The following is a 22,983-nucleotide window of genomic DNA, read 5'->3' as shown; positions in this document are numbered from 1 at the left end:
CGACAACATTCAAATTCAGCCAACCGGAAACCGTCATCAGTGTGAGGAATAAAAACTTCCGGTCTCAGCAGCGCTCCTAGAGAGGGGTTTATAATTATACACAACACAACCCAACATCTGCTGTTTGCAACCCTACATTTAGCTGATTTGCAAAAAGGCCTAATATTTCATTATTAATTAAATAAACAAACAAAACATTACCATCACGAACAGTTTTATTTTATTTTAAGATGTTTCTAATTACATGCACTGATCAAAATAACAACATCAGTAAAAAGCAAACGTTTCCTTTTTAATGTCAGAAAGAAGTAGCCAATTCAAAATGTATCATTTTACATATAATTGGCAAAGGATTGCCCCCCAAAAAATGCCCAATTTAATGTCTATATCTTTACATAAACACAAGTTTATAAACAAATAAGCCGTTTTCATAAAATCTGTAATTTTCTGCCGCTGTTTGAACGCAGAAAACACCCACATGTGTGGCAGAAAACATCTGGGTCATGTTGGCATCTCTGGCCATATTAATGTCATTGTCAACAAATAGTTGCATTAAGACAGTGTCTTCAGATCTAGCGGGACCCACTATAGCAGTTCATGTGAATGATTGAAGAAAAAATATGTATTTGTGTTGAACATTGGATGGAGCAACAGATTTTGTGTGGAAATAAAATCATAAAAGTTGTTGATTTTGTTTAAAAATCGTATTAATGTATGATGTGTCGAGGAGGGATTTTACCACACACACACACACACACACACACACGGGGCAAAATACCCACAGTATTTATATACACACTTTAGCTAAAAAAAAATGTTTTTAATAATGTCTGTTTGCACTTTTTATGTTTATTTTGATCAATTAAATAATTCATTTTTGTTCATTAAATATACTGTCATTAAAATGTTAATATCGAATATTTTAATCATTTTAAAAAGTAAAGATTCTGAAAGCATTGAAGATCATAATTTAATACAGATTTATAGGAGACCCAAAAGTTTCTCACGTGAATAGGGTAAACATTTTAACCTTTAGATATCATAATGCAAATTAATTACTCAGTTGATTACTTATCAAGACATACAAAAAAATGTATTACAAGTTTTTTTAAATTGTTTGTTAACATGGGCAAACGGTGCATAATCTAATTACGTATGTGCTAATTTGCATAAATAACACAACAGATCTAAACATTGGGTATAGCCGGGTGAAAATGTCTTGTTGTCGACATCTTACAGTAAAAGACTAGAGGCGAAATAATGTCACCATAGAGATTCAGTCATTCATTCAAGGTCCACTCAGGTGTCACTAAGATTCGCTTTTGTTTCTCCTACATGGATTCATTTGATTGTTTGATCCAGACACGTTTTATTTGACCTACCTTTTGCTTTCTGGGTTCTCCTGCCCCGTATGGTCTCCTGTTCTTCTTCCCTCAGACTCGTCCTCCAGAAACAGCCCCACGGCCCCAGCCCCAAACCCCATCTCTGCAATAATCATTAATAAAGGCTGGTTTCTACAGTACTTCTTCCTGCCTCTATGTATTATGCTCACGGGTAGCCTAAATGTGTTCCCTTCAGACCTTAACATTAGGTATTTTACTGTTATACGTCAACAAGATTCAACAAGACATGTTCACCCGGCTATACCCAATGTTTAGATCTGTTGTGGTATTTATGCAAATTAGCACATACATAATTAGATTATGCACAAACAATTAAAAAAAAACTTGTAATACATTTTTTGTTTGTCTTGATGTAAGTAATCAACTCAGTGATTTTCATGGTAATATCTAAAGGTTAAAATGTTTACCCTATTCACCTGAGAAACTGTATCGGCGTATGAGTTTCGAAATATTTGGGTGTTTTTCGAAACTTTCCCCTAACGGGATTCTTCGGGGCTTTTTTTTCCATATGTGTCATATGACAAATATAGAAATAGTTGTCAAACTAGTTACTAAACACTTTATTCTGAGGCTGCAAACATGAAATATAAAATCACCGGATTAATTTGCATTTAAAGCACACATGAAAACACACAAGTTATTTTTTCCTCAGCAATTAACTTTAAAATGTATTGCTAGAGTTTCAAAATGAAACCGATACACATATGGAAGTTTTACAGGTGAAACTCGAAACATTAGAATACCGTGCAAAAGTTAATTTATTTCAGTAATTCAACTTAAAAGCTGAAACTAATATATTATATAGACTCATTACATGCAAAGTGAGATATTTCAAGCCTTTATTGATGATTATGGCTTACAGCTTATGAAAACCTTTTCACAATATTCTAATTTTGAATTTGGTGTTTTCATATCTGTGAGAACACAAAAGCATTTCATTTCTCCTCCCATCTCTTCTTTTCTCTCAGTACAGAGACACTGTAAAGTTAAATCCCAGGACTTTTCAAGCACTACTTTCTTGGTTCTCAAGGCCAGAGATCTCATCACAACATCTTTATTAGCTTTTCAATTATAAAAAAGGTAAATAGATACATAAAAATGAACAAATAAAACAACAAAGTACAAATAATAATCAGTAGCACATGCAATGACTGTGGAAACTTTACTCAGTGAGAGGATCCTTATTCAAACGCTTTTATTCCCATGAATGGCCTGAAGAATGAAAGCTGTGTCATATCCTGGATGTTTATGAGCAATATCACACTCATGGCTCTATATCTGTGTAAGATGGGCTTCAGCTTTGGTTTTGTGTGAAAAGTATGAACACTAATTAAAATTAAAACAAATTAAACACTAATGTTACATATATTGTCTTTTAATAATTCAAGCACTTTTTCCTAAATATGACGGATTAAGGGTTTTCCAGGACTCTCTCTCTCTCTCACACACACACTCTCTCACACACACACACTCGCTCTCTCACACACACCCTCTCACACACACACACTCTCTCTCTCTCACACACACACTCTCTCTCTCACACACACACACACCCTCTCTCTCTCACACACACACACTCGCTCTCTCACACACACCCTCTCTCACACACACACACATTCTCTCTCTCACACACACACACACACAAACACACTCCCACTCTCTCTGTCTCTCTTACACACACACACACACTCTCTCTCTCACACACACACACTCTCTCTCACACACACTCTCTCTCTCACACACACTCTCTCTCTCTCACACACACTCTCTCTCTCACACACACCCTCTCTCACACACACACACATTCTCTCTCTCACACACACACACACACACACACAAACACACTCCCACTCTCTCTGTCTCTCTTACACACACACACACACTCTCTCTCTCACACACACACACTCTCTCTCACACACACTCTCTCTCTCACACACACTCTCTCTCTCACACACACTCTCTCTCTCACACACACCCTCTCTCACACACACACACATTCTCTCTCTCACACACACACACACACACACAAACACACTCCCACTCTCTCTGTCTCTCTTACACACACACACACACACACACACACACACTCTCTCTCTCTCACACACACACACACACACTCTCTCTCACACACACTCTCTCTCTCACACACACTCTCTCTCTCACACACACTCTCTCTCTCACACACACTCTCTCTCTCACACACACTCTCTCTCACACACACACACTCTCTCTCTCACACACACTCTCTCTCTCACACACACTCTCTCTCTCACACACACTCTCTCTCTCACACACACACTCTCTCTCACACACTCTCTCTCACACACACACACTCTCTCTCACACACACACTCTCTCTGTCTCTCTCTCTGTCTCTCTCTCTCACACACACTCTCTCTCACACACACACACTCACACACACACACACACTCTCTCACACACACACACTCTCTCTCTCACACACACTCTCTCTCTCACACACACACTCTCTCTGTCTCTCTCTCTGTCTCTCTCTCACACACACTCTCTCTCACACACACACTCTCTCTGTCTCTCTCTCTGTCTCTCTCTCTGTCTCTCTCTCTGTCTCTCTCTCTGTCTCTCTCTCTGTCTCTCTCTCTGTCTCTCTCTCTGTCTCTCTCTCTCTCTCTCTCTCTCTCTCTCACACACACTCTCTCTCACACACACACTCTCTCACACACACACTCTCTCACACACACACTCTCTCACACACACACTCTCTCACACACACACACACACTCTCTCTCTCACACACACACACACTCTCTCTCACACACACACTCTCTCTCACACACACACTCTCTCACACACACACTCTCTCTCACACACACACTCTCTCTCACACACACACTCTCTGTCTCTGTCTCTGTCTCTCTCTATAGAAGAGTGTGACCCTCTGTGCAGGATCGAGGACAGGCCACGCAACCCCAGTGTAGAAACATCTTTAGCATTTCTTTATTGAACTAAACTGAATACAGCGATCAAATTTACAATGGGTGCACATCACAGTTCAGTCAGCAACAACGTAACAGCAATATAATCACAATAACCAGTATGTTACTATTGTTAGTTTCATAATGTGTCGGCTCCTAAAAGGACTGGAACAACGGAAAAGAAAAAACAAAACCGCAGCCAAGTACGTGCAACTCTCTCCAAGGTTCGCCACATCTCTTTATTTCAGTTTATGCAGAGAGCCTTGCGGAAGTGACACTGACAGAGCATAAATAAAACCAGTTCATAGGAAGACAGTGTACAAAACCAAAACATCGTAGAACATACTTACCTACACCTTTCCTGGTAAAACCATAAAAAAATCAAGAGAAGTCAGGAGTCAACACTTGAGCAGTTTGCAGGCCTTGTGTCAGCGTGTAATAACACACTCCTCTGTTTAGCGTGTTCACACAGCATGTGCTCAGAAACAAGAGAGGAATCATTTTCTATCGACTGCACACGGACACAGAGTTGGCATTCAGTTTGGGGGAGAGACTGGAGATCCGAGGTATGCATCCGTCACCCGGGTTAAGTCATGATGACAAAGCTAGAATAGTTCAAGACGCACATAAGCTAACTAACTAACTAACAAAAACAGAAAAAAGACCCTATCTGTGTTGATTATTTGTGTGTTGGCGGTTACATTTGCAGGATTATTTCCTCAGATCCACTTCAAATCAACCACAGAAAAACAAACTAAACAAAACCAGTGGAGCCAACAAACATCAATTTCGTCAGGCGAAGGGGAAGTGTGCGCGGTCTCGGTCCGGCTCGCGGGGACTAAAGCTGTCCGGGGTGATCGTGCTCACCTGTGGCTCATCGAGTCTCTGACACACACACACACACACATGCAGTGCTGGCCTCGCTCAGGTGCTCTCGCTGCTCTCCACGGACTGCATCTTCACCAGGTGGTCGGGCTTGGCGCCGGCGGCGTGGTGCTCCCACATCTGCAGGTACAGCCGCTCCAGCTCCAGCGTGTACTGTTTGGTGTTGAAGAGCGGGCTGCAGATGCGCTGCTTCCAGACGCGGGAGCGCACCTTCTTCAGGCTGAGCGGGACCACAACAACAGCAGGGTTAAGCTAAGCTCAAGCGCTCGTCCCATGCAGATTCACTTGTATATGGTGTTTGCATGTAAATGTGTGTTTGCAGAGTGTGGACAACCACCACACTCTTTATTTTATCCTCAAAAAGCCAAAACACACTCAATAAATCAAGCCGTTTGGATTTTCTGAACAATATGATGTCATATTGCTCATGCTCCGCCCATGACCGCTGACAGACTGTCCCACATTAGCATATTTCCCATATTAGCATATTTCCCATATTAGCGCATATTTCCCATATTAGCATATTTCCCATATTAGCATATTTCCCATATTAGCGCATATTTCCCATATTAGCGCATATTTGCCATATTAGATCATATTTCCCATATTAGCGCATATTTCCCATATTAGCGCATATTTCCCATATTAGCGCATATTTCCCATATTAGCGCATATTTCCCATTTTAGCGCATATTTCCCATATTAGCATATTTCCCATATTAGAGCATATTTCCCATATTAGTGCATATTTCCCATATTAGCGCATATTTCCCATATTAGCGCATATTTCCCATATTAGCATATTTCCCATATTAGCATATTTCCCATATTAGCACATATTCCCCATATTAGCATATTCCCTATATTAGCATATTTAACATATTAGCGCATATTCCCCATATTAGCATATTCCCCATATTAGCATATTTCCCATATTAGCGCATTTCCCATATTAGCATATTTCCCATATTAGCGCATATTCCCCATATTAGCATATTCCCTATATTAGCGCATATTCCCCATATTAGCATATTCCCATATTAGCGCATATTTCCCATATTAGCGCATATTTCCCATTTTAGCGCATATTTAACGGGTCGCTGAGAACAAACTGTTTTTGAGGAGGAAAAGAGTGTGTTGTTTTACACAACCATTGAGGAATTTTAACCAAAGTATGTTACAAACTTTACATGAAGACCCTAAAAATTTATCCCAACTTGTGTAAAATGGGCATCCGATGCCCCCTTTAAACATTAGGGTTGGGGCGATGTCTAGCAAAGTGGCACATCTTCACATTCAAACATCGCGATGGACGTTGACAACGGGAGGGGAAACATTACATGTTAAAACGTAACATTCTCATTTTCCACTAGATATTTTCATCTTCATCTCATCAGCAATTTCTCTTTCGTCCCGACGGCGCTCAGCGCTCGTCATGTAGAACCATTCAGTGTTTTCAACCACATAATGTTTATTTTAGGTTTCGGACCTTTAAATGCACTTAAGTACTAGCAAAACAACACATTTATAGTGTGTAAAATACACTATGTTGTAGTGGGTTTTTGATCTCCTTTTTGCCCTCAAACTTGAAAAGATTAAATTTCAAGTTAGATTGAAACACGATCTTTTCTTAAAATCCTGGAGCCCATTTGTAGATTATTTTTATTTGGATTTAAGTTCTGGATAAAACAATTTATTTATTTAAAAAAATTAAAAAAATTGGTTTATTTCGTTGTTTATATGTCTATGCATATATTACTGTGATTATATGTTCATTTGTATGTGAGCATTTATTATGCTTTTTTCCCCCCTCCATTTAATTCTGCAACAATCTGATGCTTGTACTGTGCTTGAGATGCTTTTCTTAATAAAAACGTTTTATTTATAACAGATACACATAGCGCAAGTAACTATAAAGTTTACTCTATTCTTCTCCCAGTTCATCGGCCGCTTAATTTCATGTATTTCGGGGCAAACTTGATGAATTCATTACATGCGCTGTAATGAATCCGACAGACAGGACTCTCTGAACTGCCGCGCAAACAAACATGGCGGCGCCCATTTCACGTTACAGATCAAAAGGGGGAGAAACTGAAATCATGAAGTCTATCAGCCCAACCCTATTAAACATGTCTCGTTTAGAAAGCGGAGATTGACAAAATGAACTTACAATTCCATATCAGTGCCGAGCTTCACGGCAACGTCTTCATACTCCTGCCGGCTCTGAGCGATGAGTTCGAGGCAGCCGAGACACGTGAGCTGAGAGGCGGCGACTCGCGACGCCAGCGTCTCTCCTGCAGGAAACAGGAGATACAGGAGAGACATTCACACATACTCTTGAAGAAAACATGAGGTGATCGTCACACTTGGCTGGTTGTACTTTAGCAGCGTCTGTATAGTTTTTGAAAAACAGTAGGCGAAAAGTCCCCGGATGATCTATAACTTCCAGCAAGATTCGTGTGACGTGTGTATCTGATGAACACTTGACTATCCCAGGAGGCCACAGGAGAGCATTAATGAATTAAGGTGAAGCGACACAACTGATCATATGATAATGACAACATGGCGAGTGTAGTACAGTCAAACCAAAAATTTATTCAGACACCAGATATAATTTTTGATCTTGTTTTACTAGTGTGTGCCGGACACTATAGTTCATTTATGTAAGTGAGGAGAGCAGAATAACGTAAACTGTGACATATTATACCCATAAACTCTTCATACAGTGACTACCAGTAAAAACACTTTGAGCTGATCATGTTTTGCTGAAGTGTGTTTTCTGTAATTGCTAATGCTCTTTTTACACACACACTGAACAACATGAAGCATTGCTTGGTCACTGGTTGAGCTAAACTGGTATTATCTAATTGTGTAGTTAAACTGAACAGCTGACAGATATTCAACATAATTCATGTGTGAAAACCAGTCAAATATCCACTGACATGAGAACTCTGAGTTCTGCTCATGTTTATCACCATTTTCTAAACTATAGCGAATAAACTGATGAAAATGTTGAAGGTGTGTGAATAAATCTTGGTTTGACTGTATTCTGAAGAAAGCATAAGGTGTTTGCCTGTGCAAAAGTCACACTTGGCTGGTTGTATTTTCGCAGCGTCCGAAATCGAATACTTCCCTACTATATATCAGGCGAAAAACAGTGCGCCAAACGAGCAGTTTGTATGTCCAAATATATAGTATTTGAAAAACAGTAGGCGAAAAGTCCCCGGATGACCTACTAAGTACGGCGAGATTATGAACTGCACATCTGATGGACACTTTACTATCCCATGAGGCCACGGGAGAGGATTTGTGAATGACAGTGAAAAGCAACACAACTGACACTGAACTGTTGGTGAGTTCCCGGTTTGGGCGTGTTCGCACCGCAGGAACTAGGAACGATTTTAATTCTAGGGACTCCTTTAGAGGAACTAATTTACTCCAGAGTCGGTCTAAACCAGCGCTATAGGATCTACAGTGACGTCAGTGTTCGCTGATTGGCCGAACGCACGCGAAACACCAGCAGCCGCCATTTTCAAAAAGGGTGTGTGAACACACAGATTATAGCCTATATATTTACTCCAGAAACTAACTCTACGAACATGTAAAAAATGTGTGTAGTGATAGAGAACCTCTTAATCTATCAAGAGATCTATCTGTATTTCTGCTCCGCAACACTGGACATCAACCACACGCCACAACTGCTCATTACTGTCTACTTGTGTACAACAGTTCTGTCTCTACCGTATTAGACCGTTAGACAGATCGTACACTGTGAACACGGAGAATGCGAGCGCTGTGTGTTCAGTCGTTCTCAGCGCAGTTAAAATAAAAGTCACAACCACAAGTGTGTCTTACGTCACGTCAGAGCTCTACTGGGGGCGCGAACGCAACCAGGAAAACGTTCCTATGGGAAACATTCGTTCTCGGGGAACCATCCTGGAGGCTCGTTCCTAGAAAAATCCGGTGTGAAAGCCCCTATGGTGAATGTAGTCCCGAAGACTATAGAATAATACAATAGTGATGCGCGGGTCAGCTTTTTTTCCAACCCGCGGGTCCCGCTTTTATGAAATTATTTGGCCCGCCCCAGCCCGCACCGCACCACTGTATCTATTTTTACAACCCGACCCGCCCCGCCCCGCGACCGTTAAATAGACATACTACTAGGCATTGTAATGTAAATGAAAACAGCCTTTATTTCAGCCTGAAAGTGCTTGGAAACATCGCCCTGTAAACTGGCAACAAGAGACGATTATGAATATGAATCATAAATCAGGTCATATTAATAAGATAACGTTACTAATAAACATTTTCAACATTTACAAAGCAGCGTTTGTATTCATCTAATAGGCTAAACCATTTTTTATTTCTTAGACCCCCCACAAATATGTCTTGACATGCTTGAAGTGCCCGTTTTGTGGCGCTACTGTCTATATTTTTCACACGAGTTGCACTTCAGGTAGCCAATCTAGCTACTGTTGTCTCCTGCTGCAACTATTTCTGAGAACAGCTCCCAAACATTAGATTAAGCAGCCTAACCTTATTTTTCTTTTCAATTTAATCAGGTAAATTCCCGACCTCAATTTCTCCCGCACCTCGTCTTCCATCTTCACTTTTATTTCTCCGTTGTTGTTGTTGTTGTCGTGGCTGGCGGCGGGAGCTGCGGAGCTGCTTGGCGCGCCGCTTTCGTGACGTGTCGCCAAAGGTTTATGGACCTCACGCAAGTTAAGTTGCTACGGCATTCGTATTGTAACCTTATCAAATAACCTAATAAAATACGAAAATAGATATTCCCAAATATTTAATATAGGCTGGAAATTACAAGCAACATACATGGATTGAAAAAAACAATAATAATGACCTGCCCCGCAAATAAAGTGACAATTTCTTTACCCGCCCCAACCCGACCCGCGGGTTACCCACGGGGTCCGCGAGTTACGAGTCGGCCCACGCACCACTATAATACAAGACCTGTATGGTTTTGAATGGGGAAAGTGCAACGCTCAATATGGCGGAATAAGTCCCGCCTCCTAAATAAGAGCCAATCGGTGATTGGTAAAGTCATCGTGTCACTGCAGCGGCCGTTAGAAGCTCTGGAGTCAGTCAGACGCACACATACGCATTAGCTAGATCCTCCCCCGTGGCCTCATGGGAGAGTAAAGTGTCCATTAGATGCACACTTCAGAATCTCACCAGAAGAAGTAGGTCATCCAGGGACTTTTCAAGGACTATTTTACGAATACAGTGAATTTGGAGATACTACTTGAATTACATACTGTTATTCACCAACAAATGTTCGACAGTGTGCGTATCACAACTGAAGTATACCTCGGGCTTGAGGGTTTGCTATAGACTTGCTCGTGTGTTCTGGTTAGTTGCTAGGATGTTGGTGTCTCTATGATACATGATTTGGGTCCCTCTAAGTCAGGGGTCACCAAACTTTTTTCTCTGGGGGCCACATTATGGTTCCTGACTGTGATGGGGGGGCCGGGGCCGGGTCAGCTATATAACATAGAATTGTATAACCCAGACCAAACTGACCACCAGCAGGCCTCATTGTGTAGTAGAGATTACTAGCCTGGCACAGCCATATTTGTTTATCTAGTTGTTTGCAAAAGTAGTAATCGAGTCTTTCCATGGGTAACTAGTAGGTGAGCTACCTTATAGCAAGCTCGGACAGCAGCCTGGTTGACCTGAGTTTGGCGAAGGAATACATTCTGTTGTGCAGCCAGTCCGACTTTCATCCTCCGAATCCTGTCTTCTCTTGCTTGCCCTCGCAAGCTAGCATACTCCTTGTGGCGGGTTTCGTGGTGACGACGCAAATTATATTCTTTGAAAACTGCCACACTTTCTTTACATATAATACAAACTGCACTTCTTTACACTGAACAAAAAATAATCGTTGGTCCACTGTTCTTTGAAAACTCTGCACTCTCTATCAACTTTTCTTTTAACACTAGCCACACTGACAGTACTCTGTGCGTGCGTTGTTGTCTCTGCGCGATCTCGAGCATGTCGGGTGACATAAATTCGCCAAATATAGTTAATTTTATAACTAAATATAAATTTTTAACTGAAAAAAATCAACAAAATACCAGATGCAGACATGTTATTATTTTCCAAAAAGCAATTTAAAAAAAAAATAGGCCATGACGTCTTTTGGGGATTGCCGGTTCAAGTATTGGGGGGCAGAGGGGTTGGGGGGCCAGTCAAAGGGGGGTGGCGGGCCTGATTCGGCCCGCGGGCCTTAGTTTGGTGACCCATGCTCTAAGTCTACAGGATTTTTTTTTCTTTTCATTTTTAGTCATTCAAACAAACCACTAAAGCATAAGCAATGCCAATAGTTGAATATAATGTATATTAATGCAATGGGGGAATAGGTGTGTGTGCTGATAATGCCGGATGTCTGATGTTACCAGTAAAAGTGGCCGACATTATTATAAATATATCTAGTCAGTGACAGAGATCAAGCATATTCATCTACAATAATTCAGTGTTTTCATCTTCAGAATCATGAATATTGTTATTCTGGTGTCTCTATTGTCCTGTGCTTTGGGTTTCAGCACCGAGACTATTCATTCACACACACAATGTGACACCAAATTTAGCTTTTTAATCAACAGTACATTTTTTGTTAATATTTTATCATATATCTTGGAGTATCGCATCAAATCGTGACACGCATCAAATCGTGACATGAGGGTCTCGTTACACCCCTAGCTCTTAGTGTGTGTTACCTGGCATAGTGACCATGGGGGTCCCGGCCCACAGCACATCCATGCCTGTGGTGTGTCCGTTGCAGAGCGGGGTGTCCAGGCACACGTCGGCCAGCTGTCCTCGCCGCACGTGCTCCTCCTTCGGGGCCACCGGGGAGAAGATGATGCGGGAAGCGGGCAGGCCCAGGTTCAGGGCGTATTGCTGGATATTGGGCTCGCCCACGGCCGGGAAGCGCAGCAGCCACAGCACACTGTTGGGCACACGCTTCAGGATCTGCACAGCGGAGAGCACAGTGAGGAGAGACTGCTTTACAACGAGCACATGCTGCTCGCTTCAATGATTTGATAATAAACACCACGATTTCAATTTACTTTGAGTCAAAGATTACAAAGATTTGAGATTTCTCAAAACACGTCTGCAGAAGCCTCTGTTGGTCACTACAGTTGCGTGCCATATTGCAGGTGTGTGTATGTATATATATATATATATATATATATATATATATATATATATATATATATATATAAAAATACATTTTGTGAACTTTTTTTTTACATTATTCATTTTGAATGTGCTTTGTAAAAATGGCTTCTTGGTTGAAATAATTAAAGTCGCCCTGTAGTCAATAATTGTATCGCTTAAAAATCATGTTTGATCACCAAAATTACATATTTAAACGCTTCATGCCTTAAAATAGCGTGAATGTAACTCTACACCCTTGCCTCATTTAGTATTCGTGGTTCTCAGTTAGTTCTACGCGGTTCACTGCAGTTTTAAGGAAAAAATACTCAGCAATGCTGTCGACTTATGAAGTTGCACATGGTTTGTCTTAAAGCGTATTGAAAACACCACATAGACATATTTTCACCACAGGGGGACTTCAAAATTGAAAACTGCTAAAACTTCAGTATTAATACATGAACAGAGATCCATATGAAATATTATTTAGCTGGAGAAACAACAGCGAAACAGTTATGTATATATAATGCCTTTAGCTATAGCGCCCAGCCCTAAACTCTGTAAATAATACAGAAATAGTTCAATAAGGTGACAGATTTAACTAGCTTTGTATTATTAATGTTAGTATTGTATGTAAATGAGGAAATAAATAATATGCACACTTTCTCGGTGTTATCTGCACCCAGATACCCCTGTTTATTAGTCAGCAAAAGTCAAAATGACCTGTTTTGCATCATCCAGCAGATTTGGACAACTCTAGGGCTTTAGTTCAAACTACAGATTGAATCCGCATTTTTGTATTACTGCCTGATTCCAATTTGTGTTTCTACTGCATAGACAAGTGTTATTAATAAAAGCCCATCTTCCCCCTTTAAATCTTACATTGGCCCACATCTGCAGGGTGGGAGGGTCAATCTTATAGAGCTGGTTGAAGTTGCAATAGACAATAGCGTCTTCAGGAAGGCCGTATTGCGAGCGGGTGGTCACCACAATCGTTCTGGGAACTTCTTCTCCGGTTGCTGCCTTGTTGTTAATCTAAACAGAAAGGTTGAAGAACACATGAGTTACTAGTTTAGGTACTGAAAAGACAAGCATGTTCCCTAAAACCGTGTCGCCCATCCCAACTTCTCCGCCACCGTGTCTGTGCCCTACAGCAGTGGTGTGAAGGCCCGAGTGAAGGGGAAATGCCTATTGCACATGTCCTTTCTCAAAGCGTGCTTCTCTCAGCCAGCTCGAGTGTGCCATACCTGCAGAGCTACAGTCCCAGATACTACAACCTCCTCCAATGTAAAAATCTGAAAAACAACAACATGAGGTAATGTTCTGACTCTGCCGACTATCATCAAATCGTCTTTTTGCCAGATCTTCCCTTAAAGCAGGAGTCAATCAGGAGTTGATCGAAGGAGGAAACTGATCTGAGATGATTCGAATCATTTCATCACCAATCTGAGTGAAATCAAGGCTCTCACGTGCGTAATGAATTAGACATTGACAATGTGGGCATGATTGAGGTGTCAGGAACCACATTTACATACAAAGCCATATTCAGAATTATTATTAATTAGAAAGTGATATATTCTGTTTGTGCGCATGATTCACGTGAACTAGGGGTGTAACGATACACGTATTGGTATTGAACCGTTCGGTACGAGGCTTTCGGTTCGGTTTTCGGTACGCATTTTCAAACCGAACGGTTCGTTGGACCATTTGTCCTGCCGACCAAAATTTTGTCATTTCAAATGTAGGCGCGTCGTAATGTAAGAGACGCTGGCGTGACCACAACATTGGCCAACATCAAATGGCAAATGTAATGTAAGCGGAACGAAACTGAGCTGCTCGTTATTGTGTGTTTGACGGACCATTTATCAGTTTGGACCAATGCAGCGCGAGCCGATCTTCATCATCAGCACTGTCACTACACAGCCAAATCCAGTGAAGAAAGCATTCGCCACTGAAGTAATAACATCGCTCCGAGATCTAGTGAGAAACATTCACATTTCTCCGTTATTAACGGATCAAACAGCGCTGACGTGGAAACCAGGAAGAAACATTGTGCCATGAATGAACTATCCAGTGTCCACAGATCAGCAGCATTCACCATGGGTTTACTGTAGTAACACTACTAACTGTAGTAACACTACTAACTGTAGTAACACTACTATAACCATGGGAGTTTGGCAGGAATAGTCAGCTATAATGCTTTCAAGTAACATCACGTCGGATTTATTTTGACATTATGAATACAGTTGCTGCCCTCAAATGTTAATCTGAACCAAAATAAACCTTTGTTTATAACTACTACAATATTACATTTCATTTTGTCCAAGGAGCTGTTTTGTTTTATATGCTCCTAAGAAAAGTCAAGTATAGCTCCATCATTGCTCAAAGTAAAAAAATATCATACTTTATGATGTTAGTTTTAATAAAAAATATAATTATAAAAATATAAAAATTAAATCAAGGAAATTTCTCTGGCATTTCTTTCTTTTTGCTGAATCGAAAACGTAACCGAACCGTATTGAACCGAGACACAAGTGTATCGTATCGAACCGTGAGTTTTGTGAACCGTTACACCCCTAATTAAATACTCGTGACACAAAATCAGAGTGTCAGAATTCTGTCAAAACAAAATAGAGGATCACAAAAGAATGGAAAAGAGTGTGCATGTAAGCCTCTTCCACAGAATGACGGCTTGTGTTGTGCATGTAAATGTGGTCAATTATCCACAGATCTGTCATGCTCAGACTAAATCACAGTCGGAGAGCAAGCCAGGAAGAAGCAGGGAAATCAGTGGAAGTCCAGTGCTGAGATCGACACCGAGGGCCGTACCTGAGTGGTGGCCAGGCCGTTGCTGACGGTGAAGCCGTTGATGGTGACCTGGATCTGGCCTTGGTTGATCATGTTAATGATGGCCTCGGCAGCCGTGTTCATCGGGATGACGGGCATGGACAGGGCACCGTTACTGTCAGCCACCTCTTGACCATCACAGTCCATCTGACAGCAGGGGAAGAAACATTAGCATGTCTGTTTAACTGGGTAAAGGAACGAGCGGTGGATTAAAGCTGGGATATCTTCACTAACCTTCACCACTTTGACATCCGGCAGGCTTTCCAGAAAGGCTTTCAGATCGATGCCATTCAGCACTATGCGGTTGTCAAAAATGTGTCCATTTGACTTGAAGTCTATGACTGCTTTTTTCTAGTGGGTAAAGAGACAAACATGAACCTTCTTTTCTGTAATAGATCAAAATAAAATCATGTGATGGGAGACTGAATCGTACCTTGAGGTGAGGGAACATGTTGGCATGATCTCCAATGAAGAAGGTGTTGGGCATGTAGGCCAGCTTCTCAGAGTATTGCTCTGCGACCTCAATGGGCGACGTGTCCTTATCACTGATGATGTAGTCCATGAAGGGAGCACCACTGGTGCCGGGGTATCCAAGCCACATGGCCTGGGCAGAGTGGGAAAAATACAGTTATTACTCTTGTATTATCTTATATACTCTACCGTTCAAAAGTTCGGGTCAGAAAGATTTTTTTTTTTTTTTAATTAGCTATTTTATTCTGCAAGGACACATTAGGTTACACTTTATTTTAAGGTGTCAGTGTTACAGTGTGATTATATACTTACTAAATGTATTTACTATAGGGTTAGGGTAGGATTAGGGTTTGGTTGAGGGTTATTGCATGTAATTATGCATAATTTACTGTTATTGCTATGGTAAGTACATGTAACAAGGACACTGTAAAATAAAGTGTTACCACACATTAAATTGATCAAGCGTATCAGTAAAGACATGCTAAAATGCCGTTTCTATTCATCAAAGAAACCTGAAAAATATCATGTTTTCCTCAAAAATCTTCAACATTGATAATTAAATAGTTTCTGAAGGATCATGTGACACTGAAGACTGGAGTAATGATGTTGAAAATTCAGCTTTGATCACAGGAATGACATCTTAAAATATATATTACAATAGAAAATAGCTATTTTAACGGTCACACAAGATGCTAATTGTTCTGGCTGTAGAATATGCAAGACAATCCTTATTATAATTGTAAGAAAATGATCACTAAGTTTTTTATTTAAGGAATTTGTTGCAAATGGCTCCTCTAAAAATGGCCCAGATCTCTCCATCAATGCAAGTCTATGTGGATTAAAACACATGCCACTCTGTAAGCTGGACTCTCAAATGCCAACCTGAATGGGTGCCGGGCGCAGTGCGAACAGCTCATTGCGTGCTCCTTTAGTATAGCCGTTCATGTTGACCAGGATGTGGACTCCATCCTGAAAGATCCTGTCGGCTGCTTTTCCATTACAAGGGATCTATGGAGAGATGAAAGCATGATGAGATCAAAACAGATCCCCTGAAAGGAGGAAGATGCTGTGTCTTGAATAGGCCCGCAATGCCTATACTCGCCTGTGAGAGGTCGATGAAGTGATGAGACTCTGCCAAGACTTTAACTCTGAAGTTGGTGCTGTCGTCAGGGCTGAGAGCGTAGCAGAACACCTGCACAAGACACAACAGAGTGAGCAGCGCTCCAGAATAACATTTAAGAGATTTTTAATCATGAAGTTACTTAAATCATAAAATTGCTATTTTTTGTGCATTAATAAGTGCAGTTACTAAAAATAATACATGTTTGTTTATTGGAAATTTGACAAAGCACTGAGCATGAATTGAGATGCAGATAAAATTAACTTTTATTAATAACAGTAACTTGCAAAAACCTCATTTTTAAAGGGAAAATGTAAATAATTTAATCTTAATAAATGAACCATTGTTCTTTTAAAGTGTCAGGCTGAACTGACCGACAGATTCAGTGATTATAAAAGAAGCGCTCATTACTTGTTTTCAGTCACAATTTGAAGAAAAGTTTGTGCTTTTCATGAGACTTTGTGACTTCCTACTTATTTTTCATATAGACCTCTTTTCAGTTAGTAAACATGGTGACGTTTTTTGTGGGCGGAGCTTAGGTGGAGGCAGAACGATCCCTCTGGCCGCTTCACTAACGTTAGTTTGCAAGTTTTGTTAGCTTGATTTTTAACAATAGCCGTGTTTCCACCGCAGGAACTTTACCCAGGAACTAGGAACTTTGGGCTGGTACTCGGTGTGTTTACACCGCAGGAACCAGGGTCTAAATTAAGTTCCGGGTAGATATTTCCCCCTCCGAAAGTCCCTGCTTGCGAGGTAGTACTTTTTCAAAGTTCAGGAACTTTCGCGGGTGGGGCTTGTGCGCTGAACATGCTGATTGGTTGTGTTCACGCCGCATAATGATTGAATAACTCCGCGTAGCATTTTATTTTAACCGGGATTTTTAGAATCTATTGGAGTTCGTGGCTTCATGCAGTAATGAAGTTCCATGCAGTAAGAGTTGTCTGTCTGCAAATATGGAATTTAATAAAAATAAAAAAAGGCAGCTGGACCGACGACGAGATTCAGGCTTTATTAAGCGTATTTGCGGAAGAGAAATTTTCTGCGCGTTCGTCCCAGCCTTCTCACGGTCAATGTCCGCAATAGCTGATAACATACGCTGTCTAATTTTAGATCTAACGTTAGCATTACGAGCTTTCTGAACACGCTTTAGTATCAGTGCTCGTCTCTTCTCTGCCGTTTTTTTAATTTACCTGGTTAGTAAACCAATACATCTCAAACAACTGCAGCACAGTGTGAATCTCTTCCATATTTATTATAAATGTGGCGCTCAAAACTGATTACTGTCTTTTACAGTCTAACGTAGTCTACTGTCCGTCACAAGCAAGCAATGAGCAGTCGCGCGCAGTTTACCCGGTACTTTAGACCGCGCTGTAAACGCAGAAAGCTACCGGTCTGGGGCAAAAAAAGTTCCTGGGAAAAAAGTTCCTGGGACAAATTGTTCCGGGCAATTGCGGTGGAAACGCGGCTAATGACTGGAGAAAATCCGATTTGATCTTAATGTGCAAGGTCACTCGGTCTCCAGGACCGCGATTGTTATTTGCAAAAGTTAATTTTAACGGACGGAACCAGATTGGCTGACTCGTACACGCTCACTCAATGACGACGATCTGACAGGATTAACGTTAACGCTACCTCCGGTTGAGTGGCCTGACTTCTACACCTATCCGATAGAGAAACCAAGCGTAAAGAGAAACTGAGGGCATATAAATCTTTAGATGCCTATAACTAACGTTATGTGCTGAATGGTCATGTACAAGACTTGTGTGTACGATCCGCAGTTCTGCCGAGCCAGCGCCGAGAAGACGACAATGTAAAGAGTGACATTACGCTGCAATTTGAATGATGTGAATATTTTCTAGAATAAAAAATTCCAGATACAGCATATTCATTTTTCATTGATTCTTGCACCCAACAACACAACAAGATGACATTTAATAATAATAATAATAATTTAAGCTCATTATTATGTAGCCGAATCTGTGCTGTTTGTATTGGCTGCCTCCAGTTGTCCGTTTGTTTTGCCTCCAGCTAGCGCCGTGACGTAACTGTGACGTCGGCGCAAAAGGGGTCTATATTAGGGAGTGGAAATGCCTAATAATCAGTAAGTGCTCCTCCGCCATCTACTGGTTATGGTGGTTATTTCACGTCTTAAAAAATAAAGTGTTTGTTTGCCACAAAGTGTTATTTTCCTACATCTTTAAACTGAGTTTAACAAATCATCACATTAAAAAAATGTGAAGCACTTGAAAGCCCTTGAAAAGTGCTAGAATTTCAATCTCAAAAGGTTGTACGAACCCCGAGGTGAATAATGTAAAAACATTTGACTATTTCTGCCACAATACCATGGTTACAGTCAGCGTTACTTCAGCGTTACTACAGTAAATCCATGATGTTGGTATTCTTTTGAATTGAAAAGCCTTCTATAACTTGTTCGTTCACAGCAAATTATTTCTCCTGGTTTCCACGTCAGCGCCGTTTCATCCGATACGGTTTATAACAGAGAATTTTGCGCCGAATTCGAACACTTCTCACTAGATCTCGCTGCGATGTTATTCATTTTGCGGTGAATTCAAACGCTTTCTCACTGGATCTCCCAGCACTGTGTAGTAACAGTGTTAAATGATCGAGGTTGGCCCGCGAGTGAACCTATTCTAAGCTCAAACGAGTATAGCGCGGTTTCGTTCCACTTTCGTTTCTCATATGCAACACAAATCTGCTCATCAGAAAGAAACATAACTACCTCAAACTTCTCGGAGTTGTGCATGCCAGGGATGGACTGCATCAGGTGAGAAGTGGGATGGTTGCCGAAATCTGAGCTAACGTAACCCACACGCAAACGGCCAGCACTGGCCTTCAGGTCCTTTGGATGCTCATAAGCAGGTTTGTGAAGAGCATTGATCTATAAAGCAAGAAAAGTATTACATTGATGCTCATACATTGAAAAACTACTTTCAGCCAAGTGAAAAATCTGGAATTACAGCAGAATAGGCCCGTGTAAATCCTTCCAGTGTAATATACACACCTTATCCAGACACAAGTTGCCATGTCTCTCTGCAATGGCCTTGCGGAAACCGTGCGAGAGGGGGTACAGCATGCTGTGATGGGGGTGCACTGACGGCAGGCGGTTCTTATCCAGCTGATCAGCCACAATGCTCACCAGCTTCTTCATACGCTCGTCATAGTCGGTCCAGTCACATACAATCTGAGGATCAGAGTACGACACAGCATCACACACACGCTCCCAGCCGAGAGCGGAGAGATAATGTGCACTTCATGATGCTTACATTCATGTTTACTTGTATAGCGCCTTTCACAACACACATCGTTTCAAAGCAGCTTTACAGACAATCCACATTACAATTTAGAGTGATCTGTTATCAGAGGTGACCGTTTAAGTTATGCATTTCAGAAATGTACATACAGATGTAAAAAAAACTCCTTTAAGCAAATTTAATCCAAGCTTTCGGTCAAAAGACCATCCTCAGGTCATACAGACAATAAATGTAACAATCAATTTAACTGTGTTCAAACACATCAGGAGAATCAACAGTGATTACCAACACCTGTGAAAGCCAGGTAGGAGAGTTGTAGTCCAATAGTGGGAGTTGTAGTTTTTCTTTAACCTACCCAATATACTGAGTTATCTATGTAATTTACACATGAGAAATGTACATATACAAATCACAGTTAGCTAAAAATGTATTCATTTAACCAATGTAATAATTTAAGGCAGAAACAATGAGCTCATTGAAGAAATGCACACTTGTCTGTAACAAATGGTTCTGCCATACCTGTAGACAGTGAGCCAGGTTACAGTACGCATCAGGGAAGTCGGGCTTGAGCTTCAGGGCAGTGCGATAAGATGCAATCGCCTCAGGAATGTTCCCAGAATCCTTTAAGGGGAGAGTGACACCATTTGAATTCAAAATAACACTGAAAATAAGTATTATTCTTCATGGCTCATGATTCATACCTTGTGTATGGAAGCCAAGTTGCTGTGCGCGTCGGCAAAAGCGGGGTTGATCTGAATGGCTCGGGTGTAGCATGTCAGCGCCCCCTGAACGTCCTGCATCTCTTTAAGAGTGTTACCCATGTTGGAGTAGGCATCAGCAAATGTGGGGCTGATTCTGTTCATCAAGTACAAACAGACAGTGAGACTTTGAAAGACGCCAGTAGAGGGTAAGCGTGTGACGTCACCGTCAGCCGGAGTGACTGCGGTTACACACACCGAGTGGCAAAAACACTGAGCGGCAGCATTTGTTTTCAGCGTGAATGCCGCGAAAAACACACAAAACACATCTAAAACGGGAAAGAGCTTTAAGATCGACTGTACAACAAGATTTAACAAGAAATCTGAGGTATATTTTACAGACTGCTAAAGCTACAGAACAGAGAAGCAAATGGGTCGCGCAAATCACAGAAACAACTGGATCCATGCAGAGAACGGTGGATTTGCAGTTATCATTTTTGTGTCAATATGCTGAATTTAGGGGTAAAATCATAGCCTATTTATTGTATTGACAACTCATCAATTAAATATTTACCATCGTATAGTCAGCATAATTAGACGTTTTTAAATAAACACTGACAAAAAAAACTATACAAGTTTTAGGGCTGGATGATATGATGATCTATATAACATTGATATGAGTAATCACATGGATTTAGACCTATATTGTATTTATATAAAGCGTTCACAGGCAAATTTGCTTTATTTCCCCAGCGTGGGAATGTCAGGAAACAGGATTCCTGCTGCATGTCAATATCCATGAACACTGGATCTTTGGTAAGTTGTAAGAAACAATATATCGAGATCAACCTTTACTTTAAACTGATAATGGTTTGTTTAACTCGTGTTTCCGTGTCACGCTGCAGCTCTTCTGCCACTCGGTCCGGCTGAGAAAGTGACGTCACTGCAAACCCTCTATACTACACAACATATGAGCATATCTAGACACAGGAACATGCCTGATGGCCTCCTTATAGTGCATGAGAGCCTCCTGAAGTTTCCCCTGCTGCTGCAGGACACTGGCCAGGTTTGAATGGGCAGCGGCAAATTCAGGGAAAACCTTTACAACACAGAAAAACAAGACATGATTCAATCAAAATCAATCTCTTTTTTAAACGCACATAATAACCAAAGTGTTTTCAGTGGACGTCATTGGTCCCCTCACCTCCAGTGCTTTCCTGTAGAGCTGCACAGCATCCTCAATGTTGCCTTGCTCACGCTTGATGTTGGCCAGATTGTTCAGGGAGTCGGCGTGAGTCGGGCACAGACGCAGGGCGGTGTTGTAACACTCCTCAGCTTCAGAAACCTAACAGGAAATGTGCAAGTTAGCGGTTGACTTTAAAGGTACTGGACCGGCAAAATCATTTCTATAGGAATCCACACATTTGAGAATTTTGCGAGAGGGCAAAAGGTTTTGCAACGGGTTCAAGCTGATTCGCTTGTGTTCAAGTGTTTCAGACAGCGCTCGAACACCAAATTGATTCCTCTTTCGCGTTTCTTTGCACTTGAACAGACACATACACACAGAATACCTGTCTAAACGCCAGTCTCGGAAAGTATTCTGTCGGTTACGTCATAAGTGAACAGTTGAGAAAGAAACCGGATCTCTGTCAGTGTATTCGGTCTTAAAGTGACAGCAGCCTAATATTCCTGCTGTTGTCTGTCATTAATGTTAATAAAACAACTAAATAAAGCTTTAAACAAATATGAAACTATAGCGGTGTAGAATGGGCAAACAGCTCCCAGTCAACGAGTTGTCATGTCCACACACACGCATTTATTTATTTCATAAAATCGGAGCATTTTGCGTCATATAATCGCATAGGCTTGACATCACGATTGCGATATGATTAATCGTGGAGCACTAATATATATATATAGGTCTAATAAACCTGCTGCTGTGTTTTAATATTAATCAAACAAAGGACAAATAAATAACTCACTGCTCTGGACTAAATAACTTTACAAAAAGATCCATCTAGATTTAATCTATACAGTAATGAATATGCAGTGTTTTTTCACATTTGATTACTTTATTCAAATGTCTGTACATGTTAGATCTACCTGAAAAACTCTAAAAACAGTTTATTTCATTTGTAGCCCTTCTTTGTGCTATTTGTAA

At 41.0% G+C, this 22,983-nt stretch overlaps 1 protein-coding gene across 4 annotated transcripts in view; it reads right to left on the bottom strand.

The window, feature by feature from the left end:
• Nucleotides 1-4,354: 4,354 nt before the first annotated feature.
• Nucleotides 4,355-22,983, bottom strand: part of ogt.1 (O-linked N-acetylglucosamine (GlcNAc) transferase, tandem duplicate 1) — a 44,500-nt gene continuing 25,871 nt past the window's right edge. For 2 of the 4 annotated variants that reach the window (XM_056265178.1, XM_056265179.1), the window contains exons 8-23: nt 22,027-22,167; nt 21,821-21,921; nt 20,826-20,979; nt 20,644-20,745; nt 19,875-20,054; nt 19,593-19,751; nt 16,835-16,924; nt 16,615-16,740; nt 15,695-15,865; nt 15,496-15,612; nt 15,244-15,408; nt 13,662-13,709; nt 13,297-13,449; nt 11,976-12,228; nt 7,412-7,535; nt 4,355-5,461 (exon numbers count right to left, since the gene is read on the bottom strand). In XM_056265178.1, coding sequence (XP_056121153.1) covers nt 5,281-5,461; nt 7,412-7,535; nt 11,976-12,228; nt 13,297-13,449; nt 13,662-13,709; nt 15,244-15,408; nt 15,496-15,612; nt 15,695-15,865; nt 16,615-16,740; nt 16,835-16,924; nt 19,593-19,751; nt 19,875-20,054; nt 20,644-20,745; nt 20,826-20,979; nt 21,821-21,921; nt 22,027-22,167 — 2,265 coding nt within the window. In that variant the 3' untranslated portion in view covers nt 4,355-5,280. The remainder of the gene's footprint in view (nt 5,462-7,411; nt 7,536-11,975; nt 12,229-13,296; nt 13,450-13,661; nt 13,710-15,243; nt 15,409-15,495; nt 15,613-15,694; nt 15,866-16,614; nt 16,741-16,834; nt 16,925-19,592; nt 19,752-19,874; nt 20,055-20,643; nt 20,746-20,825; nt 20,980-21,820; nt 21,922-22,026; nt 22,168-22,983) is intronic. The other 2 variants (XM_056265180.1, XM_056265181.1) reach the window with 1 other exon arrangement.

This window comes from Rhinichthys klamathensis, unplaced genomic scaffold (genome assembly GCF_029890125.1).
Source record: "Rhinichthys klamathensis goyatoka isolate OS25496 unplaced genomic scaffold, OSU_Roscu_1.1 h1tg000230l_1, whole genome shotgun sequence".
NCBI lineage: Eukaryota > Metazoa > Chordata > Actinopteri > Cypriniformes > Leuciscidae > Rhinichthys > Rhinichthys klamathensis.
The sequence above is the reverse complement of the archived record's forward strand: the minus strand, read 5'-3'. Positions and strand labels throughout refer to the sequence as shown.